Here is a 14,234-nt window from a genome sequence, read left to right as displayed (position 1 = left end):
AAATATAAAGATGGACAAAAAAAAAAATCATCTTGGAAAAAGGAGGGTGGCAAATCAGTTTCATATCATTGCCAATAAAAGTGTATGTGTGACAGTTTGACTTCAGGAAAAGACATCTTTACCAGAGCCAGAAGGCTGTTGGCAAGATCTCGTAATAAATGCAGATTTAATATAACTTGAAGGCAGGGGTGAAATTAGCCAGTTCTATCCAGCTCGGGCGAACCAGTAGCGGCGGCTGCGGGAGACTCCGCCCATCAGTGTCATGATGTCCCTTTTTTGCAATGATTTTCAGCCTCTGTGCATGTGCAGAAGGCTTTGCGCATGGGCAGATGACAGCGCACATGCATTTGGGAATGGGTAGGGAAGGTAAGTGAATTTCACCCCGGCTTGAAGGATCAGGTTGGGGAGGTTAATATAAAGACTGATGCCTCTCTGACAGAATACATAGGAAGGAATGTTATATATTCTCTCTCACTTTTCCCATTCCTGCCAAAATTGACAAAGGAAGCATCTCCTTCCCTTTCCCTAACAGAGAAGCGAGTCCTACTTTCTGGCGCAGCCTCGCGCCGAGGAGCAAAAGGGTCAGACCAACGCGCAAGGGCGGCGCAGTCGTCTATTAGCGAAACCTAGACTGCTGGAGCAGCTTGGCTGCGGTCCTTCGGCTCCCCAAAGCGCAGAGGTAGGATCAGTTTCCTCCTCTTGATCGGCAAATCACGCTCAGCCAACATGGATCCTGGCTCTAAGAGGACCACGGCGGAGGAAGGGAGCCCGTTGCAGCTCCCGGAAGAAGAGGAAGAAGTGGACCCCAGGATTCAAGTAAGCGGAGCCTCCGATCGCCCTACCCAAGATCCTTGGGAGAGTGGCCCCAGAAGCGCGATTGCAGTGGAAAGTGGGTGGGGTGATAGGATCGGGGCGCGGGCAAGTCTGTAAATACAAAGTAAACGCTTGTTGTACGCTTTTCTTTGCTGTTTTAGCTAATCATCCAGCTATATTTCTTTTACTTATTTCAGCTGGAAAATATTTATTTAGATTTTTGCAGAAGAAACTGATGAAAACATTTTTATGGATTAAATCTGTGAATGAAGGAAAAGAAAGTCAACTATATCATCTCTGATACTGAAATTGGATGAAACGTTCTGTGCATAGTACCATGGATTCCATTAATAATCTTTATTAATCTTACACTACCCAAAAAAATCATGCTTAGGAATCCAAGTGGCAATTAATGTTGCTTCATTTTCTTAAGGTATAAAAATTAGAAAACAGGAAAGTAAACTTATAAATAGAATTCATTTATCCCAAAACTATATAGACTATTAAAAATAAAAGTGTTAAATCATATAGAAAAATACAGTAGTAACAAAATTATTGTATTTCTAAATTCCTAAAAACAACACAAAACAGCTGTAATGTCCTTCCTGCCAATGACTACTTCAGTTTCAACTATAATAACACAAGAGCTACCAACAGATTTAAACTTAATGTCAACCGCACCAGTTTAGATTGCAGAAAACACGATTTCTGTAACAGAATTATCTATGCTTGGAATGCATTACCTGACTTCGTGGTCTCTTCTCATAACCCCAAAAGTTTTATTAAAAATCTATCCACTGTTGACCTCACCACATTTCTAAGAGGACTCTCATAAGAGCACAAATGTGCCTACTGTTCCTGTCCTATTGTTTCTTCCCCTATATATATATATGCTTATACTACCTTGTTTCTCCCCATATATATGTTTATATATTATATAATCTTTTATTATAGATATGGGAAGGAATCTGGAGGCAAGTCCTATGAAGAAAAAGAGTGCTAGTATTTGATATAAATATGGTGAAGTAATAATAACAATATATGAACATGAAATGATTAAATGATAGCCATCTTCAAGAATTATAGTATAGCCTTTATTGTCATTGTACATCATATATACAACAAAATTGGTTTAGCTTCTCTGGTGCAATTCATAACAGAAATACAAAACAACATAAATAGTATAGAGAATAATCCCTATACAATTAATCAGGGGAAAAAAGACTAGTCATAAATTTTCATATGTGCGTGGATTGTGATTGTGTTTGAGTCTGACAGTTCCTGGGTAGAAGCTGTTTTTAAACCTATTTGTCCAGCTGGCTATGTTTCAATGTCTTCTGCCCAGTGGTAGAAGCGCAAAGAGACACTGACCAGGGTGTGAATCATCCCTAAGTATCTTCCTTACTCTGCTGAAACAGTGAGACCTTGCGATGTCATCCAGTGGTGTTAGAGGGCAACCAATGGTTTCTTGTGCTGAATTGATCACTCTCATTGATCATTTTTGATCAATGACTTTTTTTTATCAATCAATTGATCATTCCTGTCCGCAGCTGTTAGACCAACATACCATACTGTTATACAGTGTATGAGGACACTTTCTATATAGTACAATAGAAAGAAGTCATCAGCCGTTGTTCCACCTGATTTTTCCACAGGACTCTAAAGAAATGAAGTCTTTGTTGAGCCTTACTAACCACCAGGGACGTGTTGTTTTTCCAGGTGAGATCTTGACTAATGAGCTCTCCCAAGAATTTAAAAGAGGAAACCCTCTCCACACAGCCCCCCCTTGATATACAATGGGGCAGGTTCTCTGTGCTTCCGGAAATCTAGCACCATCTCCTTTGTTTTGCTAGTATTTAGATGTAAATTGTTTTATGAACACCATATGGATACTTTCTGGACTCCTTCCCTGTATGCTGATTTGTCCCCTCTAGTTAAAAGCCCCAACACTGTTGTGTCATCTACAAACTTTATTATGGTATTAGATGGATTCGAGGATATGCAATCATATGTATACAATGAGTACAGGAAGGGGCTCAGGACGCAGCCCTGAGGGGAGCCTGTGCTGAACTCAGAAGTTACACACAGAAGAAGCTTGTAATGTTTGTTCATATTACATGCTTTTAATTAAACAATAGGAAAAAAAACTATCCATGTGATGAGTTATTAGATATAGAACAGATTATTTTAATCCACTATGAGGTTCTTAAGAAAATGTTATCTTTATTATCTTTATTTCATGCTTAGCTGTTGGAATACTATAGAAGTACACATCCTGTGTAGGTAGGAGTTTGGACTCAATGAACTTATTATTTGAGTCTGTCTGTTTTATAAAGCTTTTATTGCCACTTGCTTTAAATCCAGAGTACACAAACTAAAATTATGGACAAAGTTTATATTTTGTATTTAACTTCTTGTGGATTTTTTAAAATCAAAAAGTAATGTGAGAAGTACCATGTTTCCCTGAAAATAGACCTCCCTCAAAAGTAAGCCCTATCACCTTATTGGCTCATGCACTAAATATAACCTAACCCCCAAAATAAGACCTATTTAAGTCCTGTTGCAGTTGATTAGTGCACATGGTATGGCACTCACTATTGATTGGTTTTGCTTGACAGCAGGACTGATAAACTTACCCACACAGACATCTATGTTACATGCACTGATAACCATATTAATTTTGGATTGCTGGGGACAGAAATGTTCTGTATCAATTAATTCTCTGTCCCTGCTGTTCAGTTTAAATGTTTCTCTAGAAAATCTGTGAATTTATTGCTAAGTAACTCAGTCCCTTTCTTTGATGGATGCAATCCATCTCTTTTGTACAATTTTTCATTGGATCAGTTGCAGACATCATGACTAATAAAACCAAAGCCTTCCCTTTTATACTACTCCTTTAGCCACACATTAGACTCCGCTACATGCTGACCTTTCCTTTTTTGTTCCTTATATACTGGTAAAACCTTTGAAAAGATAAACCTACAACCTATACTACTAAGTTCATACCCCAAGCTCTGGAAATCATTCTGCGCAGAAAGTACATCCTTTTGGGACAGATCATTTGTGCCAAGATGTATAATAGCATCAACATCACAGTCCTTACTGGCATTCTTGACTATCTTAAGAATATGCCTCTTGTCTCTGCTGGCAATGGCACCTGGCAGACACCTGACTTTTTTCAAAACCTCCATATATTTTCCTAAATTTACATCCATTAGAAATAAATCATCAACCAGATGGTGGCTTCTCTTTTTGGATACTGTGCTCTTCTTGTGTGACTGATGTGTAATACCTGATTTACACTTTCCCCTTTCCAAAGTAAGTTCTTCATGTCGGACCGCGATCCCCTGCTTATTTGAGTTATCAGTATCACAAATACCTTGACCTGTCACTTTAGTGTCCCTATTAAGGTCAGCAAGGGACCTTAATAGGGACACTAAGTATATCTGCTATACTGGGTAACAGCAAAAGCTTTGTGTTTATGGTTCACAGCTCTCACCCTGCCAGATCCCATGGTTGTCTATCGGGTAGAGGGGACTAATGGTGCAGCAGCTCAGCAGAGTGGAATGGCTGAATTGGGCACCTAATTTCTGCTTGGAGAGCCCAGATTTGAGATTCTAGATAGGTAATTTGCAATTGTGTCATCATAAATTGCCAGTTCACATTATCAAACGCTTTCTGTGCATCCAAAAATAACAATGCCATTTGCTTTTCTGGATGTCCTTCATAGAATGGAATAGAATAGAATAGAATAGAATAGAATAGAATTTTTTATTGGCCAAGTGTGATTGGACACACAAGGAATTTGTCTTGGTGCATATGCTCTCAGTGTACATAAAAGAAAAGATACGTTCATCAAGGTACAACATTTACAACACAAATGATGGTCAGTATATCAATATAAATCATAAAGATTGCCAGCAACAAAGTTACAGTCATACAGTCATAAATGGAAAGAGATTGGTGATGGGAACGATGAGAAGATTAATAGTAGTGCAGATTTAGTAAATAGTTTGACAGTGTTGAGGGAATTATTTGTTTAGTAAGTGATGGCCTTCGGGAAAAAACTGTTCTTGTGTCTAGTTGTTCTGGTGTGCAGTGCTCTATAGCGTCGTTTTGAGGGTAGGAGTTGAAATCGTTTATGTCCTGGATGTGAGGGATCTGTAAATATTTTCATGGCCCTCTTCTTGATTCGTGCAGTATACAGGTCCTCAATGGAAAGCAGGTTGGTAGCAATTATTTTTTCTGCAGTTCTAATTATCCTCTGAAGTCTGTGTCTTTCTCGTTGGGTTGCAAAACTGATCCAGACAGTTATAGAGGTGCAAATGACAGACTCAGTAATTCCTCTGTAGAACTGAATCAGCAGCTCCTTGGGCAGTTTGAGCTTACTGAGTTGGCGCAGAAAGAACATTCTTTGTTGTCCTTTTTTGATGATGTTTTTGATGTTAGCTGTCCATTTTAGATCTTGCGATATGATAGAACCTAGAAATTTAAAGGTTTCTACTGTTGATACTGTGTTGTCTAGTATTTTGAGAGGTGGAAGTATGGAAGGGTTTCTCCTAAATTCTACCACCATTTCTACGGTTTTGAGTGTGTTCAGTTCCAGATTGTTTTAGTTGCACCACAAGGCTAGTCGTTCGACCTCTTGTCTATATGCGGATTCGTCATTGTCTCAAATGAGACCAATCACTGTTATGTCATCTGTGAACTTCAGTAGCTTAACAGATGGATCGTTGGAGATGCAGTCATTGGTATACAGAGAGAAGAGAAGTGGGGAGAGCACACAGCCTTGGGGGGCCCCTGTGCTAATTATACAGATATTTGATGTGAATTTGTATTTGTATTTGTATTTGAATTTGTAAATTATTTTAAAATCTTGACACCAGTTGCTGTTAATATATAGGCATAAGCCTCCTTCTTTGTTTTTACCAGATGTTTCTGGAATCCTGTCTGATTGTTCAATCTGAAACCCTGGAATGTTCAGGCTGCTATCTTCAATTGATTCATTTAACCAGGTTTCAGAGAAGCATAGGACTGCTGAATTGCGAAAATCAGAATAGTATTTGTTTAAGAGGAGTATTTTATCCATCTTATTTGCAAGTGAGCGTATATTTGTTAGGAAAATTGAAGCAGAGGAGTTTTAATGCGATTTCTTAATCTGTTTAAGATCCCAGATCGTTTACCTCTCTTCCTTCGCTTCCGTCGATTTTATTTTAGTAATCCATGCAAATAAATGCAAATAAAAAGAAAAACAGAGGATGAGTGCTTAGCAACAGAGGGTGTTTAGCAACACAGATTTTTACCTGATGTAACCCTGCCAAACCATGACATACCCTGCCCCAGGACTGAGTTGTACAGAAAAAGAAGATAACAGGAGTTAGATCACTGGTAGAAGCAAATGGCAGAGGCAATTCTAATTCTTACAGGAGCAAAGCAATTCTTACATAAGCGAAATAGCAAGTTATTATTATGTCCCAGTAATTCTACCTATTCTACCATTATTATGTGTCTTCACTGGTAATCTAGTTTACATATTCTCTATCTTTTAATAAAGCATTATCTGAATGTGTTGATAAACTGAAACTAAAATAGGTAGCCAAATGAAATGTTTATCAGCCCGTCTGCTAAAGGTTGTGATATGTAGAGAATTATAATTTCAAATTTAAGAGAGCAAATGCTAAAGGAGCACAATGGATAAATGAAATGAAAGAAAGAAAAATATGTTTGGTGCTTTTAGAGTAAGAGAAAGGAAACAATATAATATATTTGAATGAAAATAGTCTATTCTTGTGAAGTTCAGTTGTGAATTAGATTCAGAGGTGTGATGGGTTAATTCTGAATAAAAGGGCTGAAATGTATGTCATAAATTTTATATTGTTTGTATGGATGAATGAATGTAGAAATCCATAGTGGGAGATAGTTGTTTCATTCTAGGGAATGGTGAAATAAGGGATTAGCTTCTGTGAAAAAATAAACTGCATGGAAGAGAAAGTAAATGATACATTCATCTGAGGATAAATTGAAAGATGATATAAGAAAAGAGAGTATGAAATTGCTTGTGAGAGTAAAAAGAATTATGTTACAAAATGCTATAGAAGTGTTTGGATGTTAAATAACAATAACAGAGGTATCACAATAAATTTTGCAAAAATATGTAATATTTTGAATGAATGTAAAACAGGATAAAAAGTTATTTTGCTATATGAGATGAAAGGCGGAAATAAGATGTGGGGATACAGGGAAGGTAATTTCAGAGACCAAAGAATGAATAACAATAATTTAGTGAATATTTGCTTAGAAAAAGGACTCCTCCCCAGTACTTAGCTTAAGGATACATTCCTACATAGATATAGTAAAAAAAAAATTAGACAAAAATAAAAGTGTGATTGATTTGATAGTTTGTGTGCATGTACATATATCATATACCCACACATATAGCTTTTCATCACTTCTTTGGATAAAAGAAGCATAATGTGACTTTGTCATTTTATTGGAAAACAATTGGTGTGCAGTCATAGCCTGTTTAATTTCAATTTTGAGAAACAAGACTTTCATTATTGCTAAAATTAAAAATACGAAGCAGGGGTGAAATGCTTCCGGTTCGGACTGGATTGTACGATCCAGTAGTGATGGGGGCAGGTAGTTCGGAGAACCAGTAGCAAAAATCCCTGCCCCCCCCACCCCACTGTCCATGCCTCGCTGTTCCTCTTCTCTGTCCCTGAAGCACTCGGTGGTGATATAGCTGCAAACGGCCTTAAATGACTGCTGCGGCACTTCAAAGGGCTGCACTACAGCTGATCAGTGCTGTAGGCAGCTAGTAGATCAGTGCCTCTATTTTTAAAGAAGGTAGACTGGTGCCTGTCAAAAAACGGCATTTGGTAGACCTGTGCCTCTCAATAAAAGGCAATTGGTAGACCTGGGCCTCTATTTTTAAAGAAGGTAGACCGGTGCCTCACAATAAAAGGCAAATGGTAGACCGGGGCCCCTCAGTAAAAAGCAATTGGTAGACCGGGGCTTCTATTTTTAAAGAAAGTAGACCAGTGTCTCCCAAGTTTTGTATACTTTATTATTTTTATTATTTATTATTATTGACCATGCCCATTCAGTCACCTGATCACCAAGCCACACCCACCAATTAAACCACGCCCACAGAACCGGTAGGGAAAATTTTTAGATTTCACCCCTGATATGAAGTATTTATTTTGTCCAGAAAAAGAAAATTATTTCTAGAAGAGAAGAGAAGAGAAGAGAATTCTTTATTGGACAAGAGTGATTGAACACACAAGGAATTTGTCTTTGGTACATGAAAATACATTCATCAAGAATAAGCAATCAAATCATACTAGGAAACTAAATAAAACAGTATAAATAGTAAAGATACAAGTAACAAGGTTATAAACAGGAGATAGGTAATACAAAGGATGAGAATAATAATAGTAATACAGTCTTAGTAAATAGTTTGACAGTGTTGTGGGAATTAGTTGTTAAGCAGAGTGATGGCATTTATTTATTTATTTATTTTATTTATTAATTTAATTTTATATACCACCCTTCTCCCAAAGGACTCAGGGCGGTTTACAGCCAGGTAAAAACCAATTTCACAAAAAATTAAAAAACATTTTAAAAATCTGATTCAATTAGGCCGAAAGCAAGTTAAAACTATAATAAAACCATAATAAAACCCATGTTAAAATTACATTAGGCCAGCCCTGTGTGATAAAACAGAAAAGTCTTTAACATGCGTCGAAAGGTCCGGAGGTCAGGGAGTTGACGTATCCCCGGTGGCAATTCATTCCAGAGGGCAGGAGCTCCCACGGAGAAGGCCCTCTACCTGGGGGTCGCCAGTCGACATTGTCTGACTGATGGCACCCTGAGGAGACCCTCCCTATGGGAATGCACAGGTCGATGGGAGGCTATTGGTGGCAGCAGGCGATCCCGTAAATACCCCAGTCCTATGCCATGGAGCGCTTTAAAGGTGGTAACCAACACCTTGAATTGCACCCGGAAGACCACCGGAAGCCAGTGCAGCTTGCACAGGAGAGGTGTTACATGGGAGCCTCGAGTTGCTCCCTCAATTACCTGCGCAGCCACATTCTGGACCAGTTGGAGCCTCCGGGTGCTCTTCAAGGGGAGCCCCATGTAGAGAGCATTACAGTAGACCAGGCGGGAAGTGATGAGAGCATGAGTGACCGTGCATAGGGAATCCCGGTCTAGAAAGGGACGCAACTGGTGTATCAGGCAAACCTGATAAAAAGCTCCTCTGGCGACGGCCGTCATATGATCATTTAAGGACAGCCTTACATCCAGGAGGATGCCTAAGTTGCGGACCCTCTCCATAGGGGCCAATAACTCGCCCCCAACAGTCAGTGATGGAATCAGCTGGCTGTACCGGGGTGCCGGCATCCACAGCCACTCAGTCTTGGAAGGGTTGAGTCAAAGCCTGTTCTTCCCCATCCAGACCCGCACGGCCTCCAGACACTGGGACATCACTTCAACGGCCTCGTTGGGGTGATTAGGGGTAGAAATGTACAGCTGAGTATCATCAGCGTACAGATGACATTGCACCCCAAAACCACGGATGATCTCACCTAGCGGCTTCATGTAGATGTTGAACAGAAGAGGCAAGAGAACTGACCCCTGTGGCACCCCACACATGAGGCGCCTCATAGCCGATCTCTGCCCTCCTGCCAACACCATCTGTGACAGGTCAGAAAGATAGGAGGAGAACCACCGCAAAGCAGTGCCTCCACTCCTAAGCCCCCCTGGTCGATGGTATCAAAAGCCGCTGAGAGATCTAATAGGATCAGGGCAGAGGAACAACCCCTGTCCCGAGCCCTCCAGAGATCATCAACCAACGTGACCAATGCCGTCTTCGTGCTGTACCCAGACCGGAAGCCGGACTGGAACGGGTCAAGATAGACAGTTTCATCCGGGTACTGGGGGAGCTGTCGTGCCACCACACTCTCAACAACCTTCGCCGTAAAACGCAAGTTGGAGATGGGATGATAGTTCAGTAAAACAGCTGGGTCCAGGGAGGGCTTCTTGAGGAGGGGCCTCACCACTGCCTCTTTCAAGGCAGTAGGGAAGACACCCTCCGTCAAAGAAGCGTTGACAATTCCCTGAAGCCAGCCTCATGTAACCTCCTGTGTGGCCAGTACCAACCAGGAGGGACACGGGTCCAAAGTTTGGGAAAAAACTGTCCTTGTGTCTAGTTGTTCTGATGTGCAGTGCCCTATAACGTTGTTTTGAGGGTAGACATTGAAACAGTTCAAAGGATGGACATCCATTCCAGGATGTGAGTGGTCTGTAGATACTTTCTCAGCCCTCAATGGAAGGCAGGTTGGTAGCAATTATTATTTCTGCAGTTCTAATTATCCTCTGAAGTCTGTGTCTGTCTTGTTTGGTTGCAGAACCAAACTAGTAGGTCAGTGGTAGGATTGAAATAATTTAGCAACAGGTCCTGTGGGTGTGGCTAGGTGGGCATGTGACTGGGTGGGCATGGCCAACTCAACATCATTTCTTTGCCGTAATTACTGTTTTAAGTATAAAAAAAGATATACCAAAAGTTAGATTTATTTTATGCATTTAATACTTAAATAAGAATAAGAGGTACACAAAAGGAGTAGATTTTGTTACAAGAGTTTTACAATATGAATGAAAAACTATACAACACTATACAAGTTTTACAATATGAATAAAAGCTATTTATACAAAACTACACAAGAGTTTTACAATATGAATGAAAAATTATTAAATAATAGCTGGCAAAAATTAAAAATTACGTTAGGCATCTTCAGATTGCTGCTTGATTATGTCTTCCTCACTTTCACTTTTCTTCAGTTTTATTCGAGCATCATCAGCTGTGTGATTCACTTGTAACCATTTTTTGACTATAGGAATAGGGTCCCAGTCCTTTAGAGGTAGGCCAATTAAATTAATAGTCATTATGTTTGCTATATTGGAAATGGACAGGCGATTTCTCTTCTTGGAATATATGAGGTTCATTTTTGAAAAACCCCTTTCTGCTTCTGCTGAACTTACAGCAGTTGTTCTGACAACATTTTTAACTTTTTGAATACTGTCAGGAATTGCATATTTATTGGAATCTTTTAAAAAAATTTCTACAAAATCCCTATAATCATTAATATTAATTTTATAATTAAAAATGTCACTAAATTCAAGCAATTGTTCTTCAGCTGCTTTCCATGGAACTACTAATTGTCTAATATTCCAGTAATCTGGCTTCAGAAAATTGAGAAATTGTAGTTTGTTCCTGTCTTGAAATTGGCTACCTGTTTTTAAATATTCACAATCCATTAGTTTTTTATTCAAATTTGTTATAATACTTTCCAGAAGTCTTTCCTAAGGAAGTCCAACAAATCGACAGTTTTCTACAAATTTTATACTTTTGAATGTTTCTGAAATAATTAATCCATCAATTTTTTTGTAATATACACCAGTGATGGCTAACTTTTTTGTTGTTGTGTGCTGAAAGACGGTGTGTGCACACGATAGTGTGTGCATGTGGTGGCACTCATAATGCAATGTGCCCCCTCATGCATGCATGCATAATCCCCCCACACTCACCCTGTGCATGCGCCCCGGGCTGTGCATATGCAGATGCCCCACGCATGTGACCCACCCGTTTTGGGCCTGGAAAGCCAACATGGAACCCAAAACACAGTGGGTGGCTACTTCTGGCTAGTCGCTTCCCTGCACCTGCCTGCCTGCCTGCCTGGAAATGCCATGAAGCTGTGCTGCCCAAGATCCACGTTGGAGGCACTGCCTCTTTGCCAGTGCCACTGCCTCTTTCTAATTTCTTTTGCAATGAAATCTACTATTTTCACTGCAGTTTTATGTGAATGTAATCCTATTCCCATATCTAATCCATTTTTAATTTGCAATTCTATCTCATCTTCTATGTCTGAAAATGGTTTACATCTTTGTGCCAGACTGTAAACTGTATTAAATACTCTACAAGTAGTAGATAAATATTTTTCAGTCATCTTATCTATTGCTTTTGTCATAGAATCCAGCTCACATTGTTTTAGGGTTTCTTTTCAAATGTTATGAGCTTTTGATGAAAAATGTTTTTTCATTTTTTTCCTTAGAGAAACTTGTTGTATCTCTTTGTTTTTCCCTGATGCTTCAATCTGAAAATATTTCCATTCTTCTGACAGATGAACCCCTTTCTCTTTCATGTTGTCATGTTTTGTGCAATACTCGCAACCTAACTGTTTGTTAGAACAGTCCATCATATTTTTCTTTAAAATTGTTGCATTGTAGCACTGTCCAGCATTCAGGAAGACTATTTTCAATTTTGGAACTATTTCAATTGATGTGCTGCTTTCTCCAAGTTGGAGTGATTTTGCTTCAGACTGTGTTGTTTCCTCCAAGGCCAATTCTGATACAACTGGTTCCAATCTTGGTTTCTTACTGAAAAAAATCTGTCAAATTCTGTTGCCTTTTCATTCTGTTAAGGGCTACTGCAAACAAATAAAAAAAGTTTCAGTTTTGACTCGATTGTGGTTGTAAGTTGAGGACTAACTGTACATGTGAGACAGCGACTTTCCAAATAACAGTGGGCACAATCCCTGTTCCCCCTACGAGGATTCCCCCTCTGGATCTTTTGCAATCCCCCAAAGGGTCAAAGGAAACTTATACTTGTTTTTCACACTTACCACCATTGTAGTGTCCCCATAGTCATGTGATAAAAATTCTCATGCTTGGCAACAGGTTCTTATTTATGATAGTTGCAGTTCCCAGAGTCATGTGATACACTTTTGCAACCATCTGACAAGCAAAGTCAATGGGGAAGCCAGATTCACAGATTAACAATGGTGTTACTAAGAACTGCAGTGGTTGACTTAACCACTGTGGCAAGAAAGATCGTAAAATGGAGCAAAACTCATTTAACAGCCATCTTGCTTAGCAATAGAAATGGGGATCAATTGTCTTAAATCAAGGACTACCTGCATCTGAAAGATCAAGTTGTAATATTCACTCTCCCTGCTAAATCTGGCTACTTGTAACATTTATTTTTTATTTTTCATTTTTTTGTGGCTTAGGGAGCCAGGCCAGAAAAGGAGTTTATTAGGTAAGCAGGTTAATTAAGCGGGTTGCATAAACCCAGCTATCTGTACTTTGAGACAAACTTGGTTGGGAACTTTCTGAAGCTAGTCGACTTTTAGGATGGCGCTGAAGGCTTCAGCCATTGGAAAGGAACTGCGATCCTGCAACCTTCTCTTCCTTTATGCGTGAGGATGTCTGCTGCAAACCATCGATCCTAAGGCTCAGGATAGGAGAGGGTGGGGAGGGGGTGCAGGCTTGCAGTACCACCTGACATTAGCATCCTCTTGATTGTAAGCACTCTCCCAGGGAGCCCCCTTCCCTTTCGTCATCCTCCAAGGTGCTTCTCCTTCACACATGTGCGTGGGCCTTCGCTCATCCGGGGGAAAAGCCATGTTAGCAACTGCATGATGCTTCCTCATCCTGCGCCCATTACCCTGCCACCCCAGCCTGGCTTCCTGGGGCTCCCACAACTTCCAGCTGGGTGTGTGCCACTCCAACCCGGAACCAGCATGGTGGGTTGTGGTGGGTGGGTACCACGCTACAAGGGACAAAGTGGGAAAGCAGCAGTGGCCAAAGGCTCTAGACCAAGGGCTGCCCCCACCACATTCAACTTTCTTTGCCCATGGAGAAGTTCCTTGCCTAGAGCAGCGCCCAAGTTCAGCCAGCCAGAAAGTCATGGTGCACCAGAGAGGAAACCGGGAAGCCACAGCTGGGCCGCCACCTTCCTGCCTGCCATGGAATGACAGACCAGCTGCCGGGCTTGCCTGAAATTGGCCTTGCTGGATGGTGCATGGTGGAGGAGCTGCACCTGAACCATATTTTGCCAGCAGGGGGCCAGGCTGCAAAGGATGACCCGCCAGGATAGACTGCTGCTGCCCTGGCAGGAGGTGGATGCAGGCCTACTGGGCCGGCTGCAGCCTGCAGGGTGAGGTGATCAGATGGGGGTAGGCTGTAGCTGGTGGCCAGGTGGGCACAGGTCGACCACCCTTCGCAGCCCCGCTTTCCCGAGGGGGCACCTGGCTGTGCTTACCTGTTCTGCTGCTGGAGTGGTCAGGAGCAGCCTGAGGCAGGTGTTTGGGAGAAGGCCCAGATGAGCGGGAGGCCGCCACCTCATAGGGCACAGCAAAAGCAGGCAGGTAGGCTGGGTATGTGGGGAGGGGGTGAAGGTTGAGTCAAGGGAGCCAATGAGTAATTGTAGCTATGCCGTAGTGTGATTCTAAGGCACCAGCCAAGGCATGCGAGGCCAATAAGTAGAAGTTTATTGGCCTTATGGGCAGGGCTGGGTGGGGCCAGCCAGCCAGCAACTAACGATTCACCTGAACTGGTCCGAGCCAGATGAATCACACCCC

At 41.0% G+C, this 14,234-nt stretch overlaps 1 protein-coding gene across 1 annotated transcript in view; it reads left to right on the top strand.

Moving 5' to 3' along the window:
- Nucleotides 1-533: 533 nt before the first annotated feature.
- Nucleotides 534-14,234, top strand: part of SH3BP5 (SH3 domain binding protein 5) — a 60,340-nt gene continuing 46,639 nt past the window's right edge. Inside the window, exon 1 of the mRNA XM_058180021.1 lies at nucleotides 534-816. Coding sequence (XP_058036004.1) covers nucleotides 727-816 — 90 coding nt within the window. The 5' untranslated portion in view covers nucleotides 534-726. The remainder of the gene's footprint in view (nucleotides 817-14,234) is intronic.

Source organism: Ahaetulla prasina, chromosome 4 (assembly GCF_028640845.1).
Source record: "Ahaetulla prasina isolate Xishuangbanna chromosome 4, ASM2864084v1, whole genome shotgun sequence".
Classification (NCBI taxonomy): domain Eukaryota; kingdom Metazoa; phylum Chordata; class Lepidosauria; order Squamata; family Colubridae; genus Ahaetulla; species Ahaetulla prasina.
This window is presented reverse-complemented; position numbering and strand designations above follow the sequence as displayed.